Raw genomic sequence first — 19,095 nt, forward strand, 5'->3', positions numbered from 1 at the left:
AACTAAAACTTTTCGACATCTTCTCCATTTGACCTTTGACCGCTGAAAAAAAGGACGTTTCATCACACGAATGCAGGAATTTGGAAAAGAAGGTGTGTGGGTTCCCCTGTAAACGGGGAAGGGAAAGATACGATACTAGGAAAGGGGAGGAATCCATTTGGGAAAACAATGGTATGAACAATTTCAACATATTCAAAAATAGAAAATAAATATATAACAAATTTATGTCACGATGCTATTAATATCACATGAAATGGTGTGAAATTAAGAAAATTTTAAAGGGATCCAATATATTATTATTGTTACTCCAGAGTATACACACACCAGCGTACCAGTATAGAGATGTGAAGGGGTACAGTATTAGCTTTACATAAAACATCATTATAATGCATTGAAAATTAATTGAATTATTATATTAATTTCACACCATTTCCAGTTTTATTAATTCAATTACCACCACACCTCTCGCATATTTCTACTTTTTGAAACAAAATAAAAAATACACAAAAAATATACAAATTTAAGAAAAAACAAAAGAAATGTTATTAGGTGTTAAATAAAATTAAAAGACGATGATTGTAACAATGGATAAAAAAGAAATTCTAAAAATCGGTGAGTAATTATGGTTGTCAAAAAAAGTAAAATGGTTGATGTTGAAAGAATGTTTGACAATTAATGTGAGTTGAGAATAAAATAAAAAATAAAATGTTTTCTAACAAGCCAATGAAATGTCAATAATGATTAGCAATATTTTTTTTTAGATTTAAAAAAATGAAAATTAATCAAATGTTGAAATTGTTATAGTTTACATAAACCAATTAGTGTACAGTTTATTAAATTGGTTCTATTTATAAACATATTTCTCTTTGTAATCCATTCGCAATACAACTCTGGAACTATTTTTATCACATTCATTCTGTAAATGTTTTGTTCTTTTGATTATTTTGAATATATACAGATACTTCGCAGAACAAACATACAGTACTGTATACTACTATGCTCAATCACAAACAATATGCTAATAGTTTGTATTTAAAGAAAGTTTATTATTTGCATGCATTGTGTAAATAAATGTTTTTAATTTATTTTCTCTTTAAAGAAAACCACTAGAAAATGTACTTAATTTGCTAGTTTGAGTTAATATTGATTGCTTTATTTTTGTTTGTATTGCAATTAAAATCTTTTGTGATTGGATGCTAAAAGATCTATAAACAAACTGCTCATAAAACTATAAAGTTTATTGTGTGCGAATGAATGATAAAAAAAGTCTTGTTTACAAACTGCTCCTACAACTAAATATAGTTTATTGTGTGAATGGATGCTTAAAGAGATCTTGTTATACAAACTGTTCCTAAAATTATATAGTTTATTGTGTGAATGGATGCTAACCAACGAATCATACTTTGCATGGCCTAATTCTTGTTTGTGCAGACTGCTAAGATGAACTGAACAGAGATATGTTATGTCAACTGTTTGACAATTGAGAATTGAAATATGATGAAATCCGTATGTTACTTTACCCAAGATGCGCATATCGTATGGTTTCAATTTGAAATCCCAAAAGCTGTGATCATGTCAATCAATAAAATATAATAAACAAATAGTTTGAATGTGGCACATTTTAGTCTTGTTTTGATGATGTCAATATGGCAATTTTAAACAATCATACACATTTTAAAATTCAAGTTTTAAAAATCATTGTTTTTTTAAAACAAAGTTGTTTTGAAAATATATTTGTGTACCATTCTTACCTGCTATCATCGAATGCGTCTGTGACCTTTGACTTCTAGACATTGGTGGCGTGCTATTTTCACTTTGAATTAGAGAAGCCGTGTCATTGTCTGTGTCACCTTCCTGAGAACTCCTCCCGGGCGTTGACATGGGTGTGTCTATAGGTGTGTCATATGGAGTGCTAGTTGTAATGTGAATAGGGTATTTTATATCTACTGGCTGATGTGTCACTTCACTTAATTCTCTTCTTAACTATATAAAAAAAAACAAATATAACATTGTTTCAAATAACAATTTAATTACAAATGTAATGTAATGTTAAAATTATTTTTATAATAATTAAATAATAATACATGTCTCCATGGTCTTGTTAAAGGTATAGGCTGATTTGACCATGGGGTGTACATCATGTGAGATGGAATAGAAGTTCTAAAAGAAATCAGTCAGAGAGATGATACTGTAGAAGATGTGAAATTTTTACTTGCCAGGTAGGTACAAAATATGTTTTTTTATAGAATTATTAAAATATCTTCATCTCAAATAATGTGAAACCCTTCAAAAAAGAAGTGGAACCTGGAAAAAAAAATTCAAATATCGTTTTTGCTTATACCTGATCTAAAGTATGAAGAAGCGTAGCAATTTGACGGTCCTTTTCCTCATTGCTATCCCTTAATACTATTGATCTTTCTGCAGCTTCCTTCGCTCTTCTTAGCACTTCCCATTTGTCCTTTTCAATTTCTTCTTTCTCATCTTGCATTCTGTGTAGTTCACCATCTTTTTCATCCATCTGTTCTTCAAATTTATGAATGTAATTGCGAAGACTGCCCTCATTTGCTTCTAATGTTCTATAGAGTTGCTTCATTTGTTTTAAAAGATCAACTTTCTCGCTTTTTAATCTTTTCCTATCTGCCTTCATTGCTATCAAAGTTAAAGATATAACATATGTATAAATAATATTAAAATTGTATTACAATGTGCAAATGTAACCATGATTAATGCAAAAAAAAACAAGGGCAATTCCAAGTTGAAAAATGCAGAAAACAATCTACACAATTTTATCTAGATTGAATCAATCATACAATAAATTATATTATAAAAGAAGATACCAATACACTTTCATTTTAGCTGTGTTTTAATTTTCCTTTAACCACATTTTACAAATCACCCATGTAGTGAGTCATTAAATGCAATATTTTGCCCAAATAAGCAGATAACCAAAATATTACCTACTATCCGTTAATAAAGTTTCCTTTTAAAACCTACAATAGGAAATGATTACGGTGATTAGCTGAACCCAAAAGTACTGTATACCACGCTGGTTAAAAAAAACTACTAAAGTGCAATAAACTCAGAAGGAAATAAAGTTTTCCTAAAAGTTTTACAAACACAATCAAAGTTTTTAATCTAAGCATACAGTGTACATTAAAATGTATATCCAACAGTTCTTTTCAGAACTAACATACGTGGTGTACCGCAAAATTTATATCAACATATATCCAATAACATACTACTAACAGTAAAACATTTTCAGAACTTCAGAGAGTGTCCCCTAATACATAGGGGCGTCCCATGAATAGGTGTTCTATGTAGTGTTAAGAATTATTTTGATGTTCATTTTTCAGGTAATGTCCCCTTAATAGAAATTACCCAAAGTAGGGGTTGCACTGTATATGAAACATGTCAGCAGTAACTGTTACACTGTTACACAATACCCTTGATCTATAATTACTTAACACAAAAGTAAATTATTTCCTTTCTTGTATATCATTAAGGCAATAAAATACAAGGCACTTTAATATGAGAAAGTGCTTTCAACACTTCATTTAATTTGAATTATGACATTGGCAATTTATTGTAATGTTTTATCTCCTCATGAAATTAAATTACAAAGCGGGGACATATGAAATTATACTCACAGACAATTGGGATTGGTCAAAATTAAACAATTCGACAACGGGGAATGATATAACAATATTAGAACAGAAACAATCAGCTGATAACGTGAACATAATTTGTTTCAAAAAAGTAAATAATATCTTAGTGTCACGATTTTGAAAGCAGACAAAAAAATTATAATACAAATGAAAAGCCAAGGAAGAATGGACGACAATTGACGCCAGCTACTTAGGAACTTGCTTGTAAAGTAAATAACGAATTGTAAACTGTATCCTGACAACAAAAACTGTTCAAACAACAGACAATCAATTTAAATGCTCAAGTACCCAGTATATAGAAATAAAGACAACCATATGTGATTCATTCAAGTCTGATTAATTTGAAAAAAAAAATAGTTTCTGTAAATCTATGCAAAGAATTATTATGTTGCCCTGACATTTTGGAATGATGTTTTCTAAAGCTTGGAAATTTTTCTGGTTGTTTTACTTTATTGTTTTGAGTTAGCTTTGATTTTGTTTGTATCTTCATTGAGATCCAGGCAATGTTTACCCACATCATTGTCATTTTAAATTATATAAAATAAATAAATATATTACATTTTCTTTGGATTTATACAAAGATATTAGTTTTTTGTACATTTAAATTCAATTTTCTTGTAAACAAATATTTTTTAGGACCATTTCCAAGTCCACGCCTTCAGTTATATCTATAAAATAATCAGATAATATCATTGCAATAAACTAACTACTATGATACTTAGTCACCAATTAAAAAACCAAAATACAAAACAAAATAGTATAAAATTGTCCTTGAATTAGAAGGGACAAATCCTGGGTAGATCCTTTAATTTTGGTATTTCAATCCAGAGTAGGAGTTCAAGCAAGAGTTTTCAAGGCTAGTTAGACATTTACCGTCACAGGGGAATATACTACTCATGGATATGCAATGTCAATTTATACTGGATTAATGAAGAGGCTTGGAAAAGGGTGGATGGCTGAATTGAAAGAAAACTTGAGATGGACGAGACCTCCTTAAGTCCATCTCCAGTAGCTAACAATTTACCTACCCTGCCTAAGTGGTGTAGGTCTCTATATTGGATCCAAGAAGGCACAAATGTTTCACATTTCATTTAAACCTTCCCAATACCAGTAATAATGCTGTCCTATGTGTATGGATGTGTGAAGTTAGGGAAAGAAGAAATAACATTATTTCATAAGTCATTTTGTCTACACCATAGAAAAGGAACCAAAAAATGAAAGGGCATTACAGTATAAAACAGCATTTGTTAATAAGTTTCCTAAAGACACGCTTTATAAGAGATAATTAAGTTAATTGTCCACTACGCTAAAAATTTGAACATAAAACAAATCCCAGAACAAAGAAAATTATAACATTTCTAAAACATAAACTGTCCTTTTTGTTCCCCTTTAGCTGCTTTATATACTTAATCTGTTCCAGAAAATGATTTAGATTTTGATCTTACAAATCATGCAGATATCAGTCACAAATTATCGCAGACATAGAACCTTGAATGATGGAATCAGGACGCTGGCTATAGGCCAACAACAAGAAAATTTGCTGTTATAGCTTTCAATAATATCAACATTTCAAATATTTTGCAAACAGTGCATTTTAATTGTATAATATAATGTCAGAACATTGAATTTTATGAATGAATTCATCATTTAACATTAAAGTCATTGAGCCATTGGTTTAAATATAAAATAAGTATACAGTATGTCACCTGTTTGATAACTACACAGTTTCTTATGTTAATGAATTAAAAACATTTTTTAACAAAAATGTTTAAAATTAGAGTCTACTGATACAGTCCACTAAAAGTCTGACCCAAATAGTGGTCTTTAATTGGATTGAAGCACATTTTATATATATTCAAAAAAGTGTATAATTATCAGAACATAGCTTTGGTATCCAAAATTCAACAATACATATTGTAGATTCTGGTCCACAAGTGTCTCCAGCATTAAAGTCTGAAATGTTAACACCTAAAGAATGATTCTTAAAACAGTCCATGATTTGAATGAGAAAAGCAATCCATCTATAAATTGTAGTAGTGTGAGGTCTAGAAGCCAGTTTCCTGAGGGAATTCCTCTGGTTATCCCACCAGCCCTATTGATTGTTGAATTATTGAAGTGCTTTGGTATTGTCTCCTGTGTGGGGAATCTGTTGAAAGCTAGCCGTCAATAGTGTAATGATTATGACCTTTTGTCAGTCAATTGTTACTGATTGACATTTGGCTGTAACTCATAACATGACTATGGAAAATAGTGCTATAAGCAATGCTACATGCTTTAAGTTGCATTATGGTTTAGCTTGTTCACCGTTCAAATTGGAGTAAGTTACATGTATATGTTTGAAACCTCCAAGAGTTATCAGAAGTATTTGATTTTGCTCGCTGTAAACAACACAAGTAAGTTTTAGTGATCACACAAGCCCTTTATGTTTTAGGTGGTTTTAATGTAATCTACTGATGTATAATATACATTTAAATTTATAAAAGAATTATTTTAGTACGTGATTGGACATTATAACATTGGAGAAGGGTGCTGATATGGGTCAGAAAGGTAAAAGTTAAGTTGAGTCAAAAGATTCAACAAGTTAATCATTTCTGTACATGGAAGTAGTTTAGGTTACTGACAGGGTCAAAATCAACCCAGATATCAAAATCAATATCTATCATTGGTGTTAAACAAAGGTAATTCAATAACAAGATTGTTCAAACTGACCAGTCAAATGGTTCACAAATTTCAACTAGGTTTAAATGATTTCAACTTGATCGCTTCAAAATGGTGTTGTCAGTCTGGCTTTATCATACATTATTTTTATACATTATCAACTCAACATGCTTTAAGGACATATTTTTATACTTTCAATGCTGAAGATTAGGTTCTTATCTATTCTCATGTCTATAGTCAACCACATGTCACACACATGTCACACACATAATCCAATCATAGCAAAGATTTAAAGACATTAATTAACACACATTAAAATAATTATGAGAAAGCAGAATTATTCACAGGATGCTGTAGTAACCATATTTGAAATTATGCATCTATTAATATTTAATAGGTCAAATCCGATAATTAACATTCCCAGGTACAGTTTATTTGTATCCAGGTCCTGGTTGCTGATTCACATACTTCCCAGGGCAGCATGAATAAAACAATGTATTCAATACAGGAAACAAAGTCTGCAAATAATGTAGCATTGCTCATTTGACATGGTACGCAGTTTACTAGATTGTCAAAAATCTATTTAAAAGATATTAACCGAATGTTTTATATACCAGTAATATGTAAAAAATGAAGGTTACTCCTACAGTGAAAAATCACAGTTCATTGGAATTGAAAGAAAAGTCTTAGCTAGGGAGGTTCAAGAGTTCAATCAAACCCCCTCTCTTTACTGAAGAGCATGTTTTTAACTACAGTCTAGACAAGTTATAACATTTTTGCCCCTTTTGTGGAAAAAATCCTGGCTATGTATGGACTTTGTAAAAAGCCACTTCTCAAATATCTTTGCTTATTCAAATATTTAACAATTTACATAACATTTATTGATGAGTATGGCAGTGGTAATTGCTGGAAAAATATTTTTGGAGAAATAAATGGTTACTGAATTCTTCTACCAGTCAAAGTCCTTTTGATACGCGAGAATACCCACACTTATGATTTGACACCAAACCCTAGATTTTTCTAGCTACAGCCCTGCATATCGTACCTGTTAGAGCTTCCTTAGCACGTGCTAAGTCGTGTTCTGTCCTTGTCAACTGTATTTGAAGCTCGCTAGCTTGTGGTATCTCAGACTGGTAACTACTAAGTACTCGTAAATCATCAAGCTGCCGTAATAGGTTCTTGTTCTCAGCTTCTAATTTACTATTTCTGTCTCTTAATTTCTGTAGTTCTTTTTGGTGTTCATTCTCCTCTTGTTGTCTTTGCCATTCTGTGATTAAAATAAACATTACGTAAGATAAAAACATATCAATGCAAAACTGTATTGGTCATTTACATTGGCATGATTGTTTTGGCATGATTGTTTATACAGTATTTTTACATAGCCAGCCAACTTTCCATTTCAAATGAAAATTAACTGAAAGGTTTGTATACACAAATGTACTATTTTATGTTAAACTTATGTTTTTTTTTTTTTAAATGACAATATTTTAGAAAGATGGTCACTAGATTGAGAGATTTGATGTACAAGATTTGAAAAGTCTGAGTAATAGAACATCTAGTATGATTTAAGTATACATAATGTAAATTTGTTAAAAGGTTTGAAATATTCTAAAAGGGAAATAAAGCAAAGTTGAGAATGTTACTTGATGTTACTCCAGAAGATGGTAATAGCGTCACAACTAAAAGCCATTCTTAACTTTACTTTATTTCATTTTCAAATGCATGATGTAGCCTACCACAAACCTTATTCTATAACATACATATGACTACCAGTGGCATTGGTTCCACTACAAATAACTCTCTGTAACTCACTATTTCCTTAAGCTACAGTTCATTAATCTATACAATAATCTTGCATCAATCGTTTACTCATATCTACAACATCCATCAGTGCTTTATGTTGTCAATTTCAGGAAAGAACCTGTAAATATGACAGTCACTTGGAGATTGCGTTGACATCAATTTCCCCACAGTATATGAATATCACCCAGGAGTTCCAATACAGCTTGGTTTGATTATAAAACATGGGAGACTTGACACTGTCAAGTAAAGTCAATCTGTATGGTAGGTGTTTCTGCAACCGCAATCGGATACGATTGTAATTATATTAACATTTACGAACCTTTGTTATCTTGAATATTACCATGTTCGCCGATTTCCGTAAGTCGTCGATCTCTCTCTGCTAATTCTGATTTTAATGCATTCACTTCTTGATTAGCACTCTATATAAAATATTAAAATAAAACATAAAAAAATAACCATGTAATGTGAAAGGCTGAAAAATGATGGTAGTAAAGTGATGTCGGCATTATCTTAAGCTCAAAATTTACCAATTTCTTGTTTTGCTCCTTTCTTTATATAGTTTTATTAAGTTTGTCCTGCTGCACTAGCAAATATTTATTGACAAAATCGAAAAAGGTGTCCCCTTAATAGAGGTTCTACAACACATGAACACTTTTATTACCGTATTTTGTTTACTGAAATTCGTGATTGGATTGAAAGAATGATTGAATGGTTTGATGAAATAATTTGGAGTTGAATGATTACGTTTTCTGGAGCAGTGATCATAGACATTATAGGATTAAGAGTATCTGATACAAGAGATTATGTAGTGCAATTATTGACGTAAACTTGTATGTAGACAGCGTTTGATGATTATGTTATTGGCAGCAATCCATGTGAAGATGAATGTTGTTTATGCTCAAACTTGACATTCGGATTGTTCTTTAAGAGACATTTGACCTAATCATTTTGTTACACTGCTCAGACAAACTCACTGAAAATGGCATGCTTTCTCTGTATATGCATTTAGTATGACAGGTTTGTGCTTATTTTGCAGGTTATAGGGAGTGCTATTTAATTTTAAAGGTAAAAATAGACAAATCTTTTTTTACCTGACAAAATAAAATTAAATAGCCTGCCCGATGAATTTTGCGAAGTATTCGCTCAGTTCCTGTGCAATTGATAATTTATTAAAAGTGTGAGTGATTTGTATATTGGTTTAAACATCATCTTAAGAGCAAAAAACAGTTTTATTATATGATCATAATAATCATATTTTTAATTGGTTTATTATTTCATTGGATATAGAGCACATTATAAATGTTTATTATTAAACATGCCAAGGGACTGTTTTGCAAAAAAAAAAGAATATAATCAAGGACCTCAGGATTGGATACAACTTTTCAACCACACAGCTAGTTGAACTGCTAGCACTAGGCTATATACAGTACAAAAAGTCATGTAATTTCATACATTCTAATGATGCTTTATTTAAATTATCCCATCCTGAAAATGTTGTTCAGCATTGAATGTCAGACATGGCCTGCAGACTTCTGTACAAATAGCAAACGAGGACTTCCTCAGTTAAAAATGTAATAGTCGTATTGTACCAGGCAGTTCATGAAGAAATCAACAACGCAACAAGTAATTAATGTTACCTAAAGGATAAAATGCAAAACCGCAAACAGCTGAAAGTATTTATAATTTTAGAAGACAAAAAACACATTCATGTTGAATTACACAATATTTAACTGAATGGAATACAGTAAAACTGTCCATACCTTGTAACGAAAGAATTTAAAACTATTGATATCACAGTTAATAATGAGGTAATTATGCAAGGAATAGTTGTCCGGACATTAAAAAAATATGATTGATAAGAATCTACAGCAATAATTGATGAATAAAGAAATGCAATTAAATATTCTTTATACATTTGTTGAATTAGTCTAACATATTGATAAACGTGATGTAGAAAACATTCAAAAAAATACATTTGAATATGTTCAATTTCAGTCTTAAATAATTTTGTATAAAATTAGTTAGTTAGCAATTATAGCAAAACATTTGCATTTTTTGGAATAAATTAGTTTAAAGAGAGAATAAGATTGACATTTATTTACAGTAATGAAGAATTTGAAAGAAAGTTGAAAAAAAGCTATACAATTTCATCAGTAATAGGAGAAATAGTAAACACAATCAAAAGTGTAGCATTAAGAAGTACCACTACCATGGTACTACTAATTACTATCACTAGAATTGATTTTTTTTCTAGCAAGTCTTCAGCCAGACAATTAGCGTCACTATATTCTTTTTATAGCCAGATATTTGTGAAACATACTTATCCCAAGAAGTTAATTACAGAATCAATACCACATATATCTTAATTTGAGTAAATTATAGCTGGTCTACCAATTATATGCAGTTTTATCACAGGTGGTGCATTGATCTGGCGGATCTATAAATAAAGAGTTCCATTTAAAGCCCGATAACTAAAATATACAAACTGTATACCCTTTTCACACTGCATAAATTATTACAAATTTTAACAAGTTGTAACATATTTTCATATCCCACTTTATTACATGTTTCAAGTACACATTCACGACCCTTGTAAAATCTTGGGAGGAAGTGTAGTTAGCGCTATTTGATTATTTAGCAAACACTGTGATTGGTCAGTTAAATATCAGGGCAATTACGCATGCGCAGTTAACTCAAAACAAAAACAGTCCTCTCGCTGGGAGGGGACGACGAGTAAAATCTCCACAAAATTGTCTTCACACTATGCAAACCAAATTTCAACTTGTTACAAGTTACTTTTTGCAGATGTGAAAAGACACTGGTACATTCATTACAATATGTATTTATTCATACAATAGTTCATCTAAATTCAGTCAATTTTTATGCATCAATAGTTTTTAGAACTTGTGTACTTTTTTGGATCAGGTAAATTACAGTTTACCATAATAAAATAACAACAATGAATGCTTGGATGAACATGACACATTACACGTGTCAGTAATGCCTTAGGTAACACTCGTATCAATAGACTGTCCACGGAAGCGGGTGAATATCAAAGATGTTTGCAGAGAATATGAGGATGTTAAAGACTAATCAACTGTAAAATTACATGTCTCACTCTGAAGATCCTATTGTCAAATGTAAAAATGCTATTGAAATGGTATAAAAAAGAAACTACAATACAAATTGTATTCAATTTATATTTTGTTATTTTCTTGTTACAAGGTCATTTATGACAGAAGCCTCTGTATCATTTCATTCTGTAATTTGCACTTTTGGGAAACAACATTTTTATTTAGAAGAATAAAATGTCATTTTTACTAAAAGCAAATCAGTACCTTAACAGAATTCAAAATATCGAAAACTCTTTCACTTTGCATAGAAAAACTCTACGGTTTACACACCTGGGTGTTAATACCACCAGTTAATATACAGATAAATTAGTACAATAAGATATATGAATGATTCACAATGTATTTTCACAATATCTGCTATCTAAATTCAGTTTCTGCAAAATACAAACATTAAAAATGAAGATTTTGTTGCTCAGATACAGAAAATAATTTCAGTAATTTATTCAGTAACATATATATAAAAAAAACAAAACATTTAAAAAACAAATATAGGATAAACCTTTATATCAAAGATTTTCAGAGTTTAGAATGAAAATCAATTGTGTGCTATCAATAAAACTTTTAAACTATGAAGAAGTAATAACTGTATGTTGTGGTATTACCAGACCTAATTAGTTGCAAATTTCCATTATTTATTCAATTATTAATTTAGTACTTGCTTCTGAAGAATGAATTTGTGTCCCCCAGTTTAAAATGTGTACGAGTGATCTTAAAGTTCAGTGACATGACTTAATTTAGTTTATATGGTAATGTATCATAACATTGATGATGTTATATTATTTAATTTAGGAAACAATTAAAAACCACAATTTGTTATTCGAAGAATTAAACTGTGCAAGAAGATCTTGAGATATCCTGCAATTCAGCATCCAGGTTAAAACGTTTACCAGATTTTCATGCAAACTCAGAATATACTCTACATACAATACAACCCAACAACTGAACAAACATTGCTGTACATAAAACCAACAGCAAGCATGAAATTAACAAATTACGTGACAGTAACTTTAAAACACAAACGTTCTCCAATATTTTTTTTATTGATATTGAATAAATATAGAATGTTTTTTCTTAGAAGAAATATTTCAGGTAATTGTTGTACCATCTTTTGGATACGCCACAACCACAAACTGTACAGAAAAGACCAAACAGGAAATTATTGAATATTTTATGACAAAAAACTAAATTGAATAAACAGAAATATAATATTTTATTACAAGGCAATTGTTGAAATAATGATCTCACGTTCACAGATGATGATTCACAAGACCACTCTGAAACCCTTTTGCTTTAAAATAGCTTAAACTACTACTGTACTAACAATCTTCTGGCCTTTCCAATAAATACCTTAAAAAAATAAAAAGCTACAGTATGCACAAAGTTGCTCACAAATGAAATACAGTATGTTCAGTTTTACTATAACTCATTAAACTTTAATTCAACAATAACATACAGTATAATATCAATAAAATCTAAAAGTACCAAAAGGCTCCAAATGATAATATATCATTATTTTTTTCAAAACATAAAAACTCTTTTTAAACTCTCCTTTTGACCGCTAAATAATCAATAAATCTCCTCATTCTCATAACCAAAATAATTTTAAGTTGCACTATACTTAACAATATACCTAATAATAAACATAAACATTATTGTGATACAGTATACTTAAGTAAAGTAGTAATGTTGGCTGATATCAAAACAATGTTACTGAAATACAAGATCTATGGCGAAAACATTGTAAATTAAATGGAACATTATAAATAGGTGCAATTATGATTCTGTTATTACTCTACTACTATCTTTTCAGAATGATATAATGAATTGCCATGCACCTTCAAACGGGCCGAATACTACACATTTCAATTTAATTTCCTAATGCATGCTTTTAATACATACTGATACTACCTGAATGAATGCTAAAGTTATAATAAAAATATCTATGATGGAAATACCAGTCACTTTGTCTAATGACAAAAAGGAATAAAACTTTTTCTATCCGCAGTTCATGAATATCAAGTTGATGTTTATTGTTATCATGGTCATATATTTATGGTGATGATGAAGATAATGATGATAGAAGCTATGATGTCAAAGTGACATCATACACATCTTTATATTAGAGGTATACAAGAGACAAGAGTTATATCATAGTTAACAACACAGTATTTGCTGCAGATGAAACATGGATGATTAGGATCAACTTAAGTTTGTCTAGAACAGAGTTAACTCCCTGTGCGTATAAACACAGCTTAAGTTACTATTGGTATATTGAACTACAGTAGCTATCACCACACTTGGAAGTTAAGTTGGGATCACACCTCCACAGTATTAGTCTCAATTACAAATACAAATTGGTACCAAAGATAAATGGAGGAAGAAACATTTGACCCCAATTTAGCTGTGCTGCCACAGAAACTGGGGGATAAGCTCTACTGTAGCCCTAAAGGCATCACAGCTAAGACCAGGATCCACTATGTAAATTGAACTAAATCAGGTTTATTGGATGGAAATTAAATAAGAGCTCCTACAAAATCCAGTTATAATCATTCAATTAACAAGGTCTTTACTAATTTAATCTAATTATTCACAATTAAAGAATGAAAGAATATTCTGCATACAATTGTAAGTCAATGTTATCTTTGATAAAACATGACTGGTTGAAAGTACTATACAGTACCATATAATTATATAAAAACTAAATATGGCTATTTGTTTTCTTCAGTTAAAAAATATTATGGAAAATAAATTTTAAAAATAACTAAATTGATAATAATTTTCTAAGTTCAAATATATTTCCTTAGTCCATGCATATATTTTTAATTTCAACTTTTAAATTTTGAAACAAATAAATATAAGTTTGAAGAAAAAAAAACAACAAGATATTAAAAGAGATTGACACTCATTGTAATTATACTGTATATTCTCTAATTGTTATAGAATTCTGGAAAATCAATTTAGAGCTACAGATTCTTTCACAAAATGATATTTACGGTAGGTCAACATTTGACAAAAAACAAAACATTTTTACTATAATTTGAAAAATATGCTAAAATTGTGTTCAAATTGGAAAAAAAACATTATGTATTTATGTGTTTAACTCTTTTAAATATTGTATTAGCATGTTACCTGGTATTTAATGGACCCATATCATAACACGAAAAATAGACAAGAAAATAGATAAAGTGGTAGCGAGCATGATAGAAGGAAGACCCTAGAAGTAGAAACGCACCTTCTGTTTTTCAGCAAAGACAAACGCTGCTTCCATTGATTCAGAGATTGTTGCTAACTTGCAAGTACTCCAGAAATCATGTTGAAACTTCCACTGTTCGTGCCGTTTCATTCGGGAACCCATTTTCCACTTCAGTTTATAAAATAATCCAAACTACTACAGGGAACCACTGAATGCAATACAGGGCCTACATCGATTGTCGAGATCCACATGCACAAATGATCTGTTCCTAGACTATGCAGCTCTTCCTTCTAATATGATAAAATCTGCATTTATTCGTTCAGGGTTTACTTGGAATTTTGTCCAATCAAATTGTAGCCTGGCCTTGTATGAATATGCTGGATATAGTTTTGATGCGTGTGTTTAACAGACTAAAACTAAAACTTGAAAAAAAAACCATATACATGGCCTCGAGCTGAATATCGTTTCCTGTCAAATGATTTGCTATCGGAAAGGACACAAGAGGTAACAAACCAGGTTATTTGTTAGATACACGGAAAAAACTTTGGCCAATCAACATAGATATTAGCAGTGATTACAATACACACATGTTAAATGTAAGGAAGTCCAAAACCTTGAATAGAGAACCCTTCAATCTATTACAATTGAAAACTTGAAAATGTTATTAATGATGGACTTACACAAGTGGTATCAATTTAAATCATGCTTAATGAATCACTGATATTTTTAACATTAATGTGATACAGTATATCTTTAACCCTGGAACAATCATATCATGTCAACAATATGAAACAATATACAATTAAATTAAGTGTTTGTAATACTGTTTTGATTAATAATACACTTCATATAAGAAGAAAACAATGTTATTGCAACATCATTTGTTGCTGATAAAATACAAATTTTAAAATGAAAATGGAATCATTTTTAGAATTTTTATATACACAATTTATCTTTATTTTTTAGCTATTATATCATTTGTATATACATATAAATGCATTTATAGATAAGCTGGAACAAATGAATGAATGGAAAGCTGGAAGATGAAAATTTGTAAGAAAAAAAAATATGTGTTTCTTGTTGATAAAGTAGAACGAAATTGTTGAACTCAAAATGTAATTGAAAAGTGTACATAAAACATGAAACAAAATATCTGCAGTGAATAATTTTATACACTAGTACTAAAGCTTTATAAATGTTTACAAGGTCGGTCAGATTATTAAGTATTAAATAAGTTGACACAAGCAGGTTTGTCTAAAATTCATCATAACTCATCATCTGGTACAGTGTTGGAACACTATGCTAAATCTACTGACTGGCCAAATCCACCTCAAATTTGACCCTACTCTAGTAAACTGTTCTGCAGATTGTTTCTAAAATTAAAATGAGATCTGAATCATCATAAAGTTTTTAGGCTAGTAGCGATACAGTCCTAAACCTTTATAAAATAAAATACAACATAAAAAATGATTGTGGTAGAAGTTGTAAAGAAGTAAAGTGGTCGCAAGAACAGGGAACAATCCTCTGTGCAGCCCACATGGTTGTCAAAGACCTCTGTGAGAAAGTGATCAGGTTGAAACCACACCAACCTACTGGTGGCTACGACCCTGTTGTACAGTACTGTAGTACTTTTGTACCATTACATAAACTCTAGGCTTATATGGTACTAATTTCCTTTGAGGATGTCCTGAAAGCCATCAGAGGTAAATGGTTGGATGTTGCTGGGTCTTTTAAAGTGTATGCTGAGTGGAACTAAGTTTAGGTTTCTTGACCTCAACTCTGTCTACTACAATTATTCCACAAATATATGCATATAGAATAACACGATTCATTACAGCCAATTACTTACCGCAGACCCTGCTTATATTTATGTATCAAAACAAATTCATAGTAAAGCGATCATGACTTAAACTTTCCCCCAAACTAAATGGTAACAGACATGGTAGCGTTCAGTTTGTAATGTGATTTAGGTTAATATAAAATAAAAAATATTGAAATTAAATATGGTTTGTAATTTTCTTCGGATTCCAACTACAGTATCTGTATTATGATTGATATCTAAAAAACACTAACCAACCATGCTGCAAATTAAGTTCACTTAAAAAACAAAGTTCAGATATAAATTAGCATTAATAAGTTTAGGCTTATAGGAACTTGAATATATCCCTATTGATGGTCGTGCATTGGGACGGAAGAGTAGTCCATTACGATGAAGGAGTGTTTAAGGAATCGTATCATTTACTCTCCCAGGGAAGAGCAAGGGATAGTGTTGGCTTATCCAGGTAACCTACAGTAGGCATAAAATAGACAACATTCCTCTAGGCAAAGCAAAGGCTGCCTCTTTTTAAGTCATCAGAAATAGAATTCCCACCCACTTCCTAACCACATCACTACTGTACACTCTAAGCCAACTACTGTAGTCAATAGGTCAAACAAATAGCCAAATTAAATAATCACAACTTTGATTCTTTTTTGTATTAACTTAAAATACAACATTTCAACCCTGAAACAACATGAACATATTTGACATTATATTATTGTGATTCCCTTTCCCCTATTATACTGTCTGAAGAATTTGAAATGATAACAAACTTGGCAAACATAATGTGACACTGATTAGTGTCAATTATTAAACATATCAACAAAATGGGGCGGGCTTTTCTAAATCTCAAAGATTTAATTATAGAAACTGATTCTGTCAAGTGAATTATAACAACCTTTTTGGCAAGTAAATTAAAAACAATCATGTTGGCAAAAAGAATGACATTTCTTTAGTAGACACCACATTTGGCCTTATGTCAAAGCAGTGATTTCCAATGAAATCATAAAGTGCAACGGATGATATTATACGGTAATCGATTAGAAACACATTTAATTACTGTAAAATCACTTGGAATTATTGAGGATAACCTACATGGTTATACAGTATTTATATACACTGTTGTAATTTTGAATTATTCGTAAATAATCCAATAGCAAAAATGTAATTTGCATTTGTTCACAGGATCCTAAGATTACATGTAAGAAAATCATCAGTTATATTTTGCAAGATAACTTTGGGAAATACATTAAAGAAAGAATTGCAATGGAAGGCCCGACTAAGGGTTTAGTTTGTGCACAATCCTGATAAGGGAGCTTAAAGATGAAAAAATAAATCATAATTTTTTTTTGTTAATATTCCATTTTATTGTCACATAATAGGTATACACTTTGACCAAAAAATTGGATCGAAAAAACATGTATTTACCTGAAAAAAATGTAATTTAAAGCACAAAAATAGTCAAATTGGCTTTGGATTTAACCATTTATTTTGTCATTTATAAGTGACAAAATTATTTGTTTTGGTTTTTTTTCTATGGAAGTTAGCTTTATTAAAACTACAAAATAACCTTATTCAAAGTCTGATTTAATTAATCTTCATTTTTTCATGTTTTTAACTGAATTTCTTTTCATAAATAATGAATTCATTCTTATAAGACAATAAGCAGGCTTTTAATTGGCTTATAATTACGTGAAAATGTTACAAACATTAATAGGAAGATATTAATTAATAATAAACAATAGGGCAATTGGAAACATTGTCACATAAGAAAAACAATTATGGGAAAATGTTTGAAACACTTTCTTTTCTTTTGAAAATAAAAAAAACCAAAAGTACATGGGAATTAAACTGTTTTTATTAGAAACATGTGAACATATGGAAACACAGAGCTGAAGATCTTCAGGAAATGAGATTGAAATCTAGAATAAGAAATGTAGAGCAAGTATTACACCAGTTACGAAAATGGAGCACCTCATGTGCTACATATCAAACATTCACATGATCTATTATTTTACCTGTAAAAAATAATCAGTATGTAAAAGTACTTTATAGCTTTTATAGGACTTGTTTCTGCTGCATAGCGTCGAATAAACCGTTTATTTATAAAAAAATATAATTTTTATGCCGACTGCATTTCTGCTCCAGTTTAAATATTTGGTTGGTAAAAAACAATAAAATTCGCTAAAAGTTGCACAGCGATAACCACTTAAATGACATTCTAACATCAATTGGGTGTTTTTAACTGATATTTTTCAGGTCTCCATTTAGCCGCTTACTGAAAATTTGTTCTGTTTCTGCTGCCAAGAAAGTTGTATACATTCTTAATAACCATACAGTGAGTACAAATAATGGTCAAGAGGTGCTTACAGTTTATTACTTCTCGTGGCTTTCTCTGCTCAGAGGGCCTATGCTGGTTTGGACAGGTAAGATGTTAACGCAATCTAAGTAAAATTGCACAGTAAAATTCATACTCCGAACCAAGGCCCTAACACTATACTACTGTCGTGGTTCGGGAATCCTTAATATTGATTTGCTAGGTTTAGACCATTAAGGTTTGGTTTGTGAAGCCATGTATCCCATGCAACAAAACAATACGCAAGATGAGGCTGCATTTACTCTGTATCATTTATTTTTCTAAACAGGAACAAACCCTGTATAAAACAACGTCATAATTATTATTTTTCCAGCAGTGTAATATAATTTAACAATAAAAACAATCACAAGCAAGCTTACTATAATATGGTCACTTCACTAATTATCAATTAGTATTACTGTATATAACATTAGTATTACTGTATATAACATTTAACGAACTTATAC

The 19,095-nt window shown here is 30.4% G+C and overlaps 1 protein-coding gene across 7 annotated transcripts in view; it reads right to left on the reverse strand.

Moving 5' to 3' along the window:
* The window catches only part of LOC144858828 (kazrin-like), a 74,206-nt gene that overhangs the window by 17,414 nt on the left and 37,697 nt on the right, over window positions 1-19,095 (reverse strand). For 5 of the 7 annotated variants that reach the window (XM_078714948.1, XM_078714947.1, XM_078714946.1 and 2 more), the window contains exons 3-7: window positions 8,446-8,545; window positions 7,369-7,590; window positions 2,342-2,649; window positions 1,752-1,983; window positions 1-42 (exon numbers count right to left, since the gene is read on the reverse strand). In XM_078714948.1, the coding sequence (XP_078571074.1) occupies window positions 1-42; window positions 1,752-1,983; window positions 2,342-2,649; window positions 7,369-7,590; window positions 8,446-8,545 (904 nt within the window). Of the gene's footprint in view, window positions 43-1,751; window positions 1,984-2,341; window positions 2,650-7,368; window positions 7,591-8,445; window positions 8,546-14,492; window positions 14,631-19,095 lie in introns of those variants that run through there. The other 2 variants (XM_078714953.1, XM_078714950.1) reach the window with 2 other exon arrangements.

Source organism: Antedon bifida, chromosome 2, assembly GCF_963402885.1.
Source record: "Antedon bifida chromosome 2, ecAntBifi1.1, whole genome shotgun sequence".
Classification (NCBI taxonomy): Eukaryota; Metazoa; Echinodermata; class Crinoidea; order Comatulida; family Antedonidae; genus Antedon; species Antedon bifida.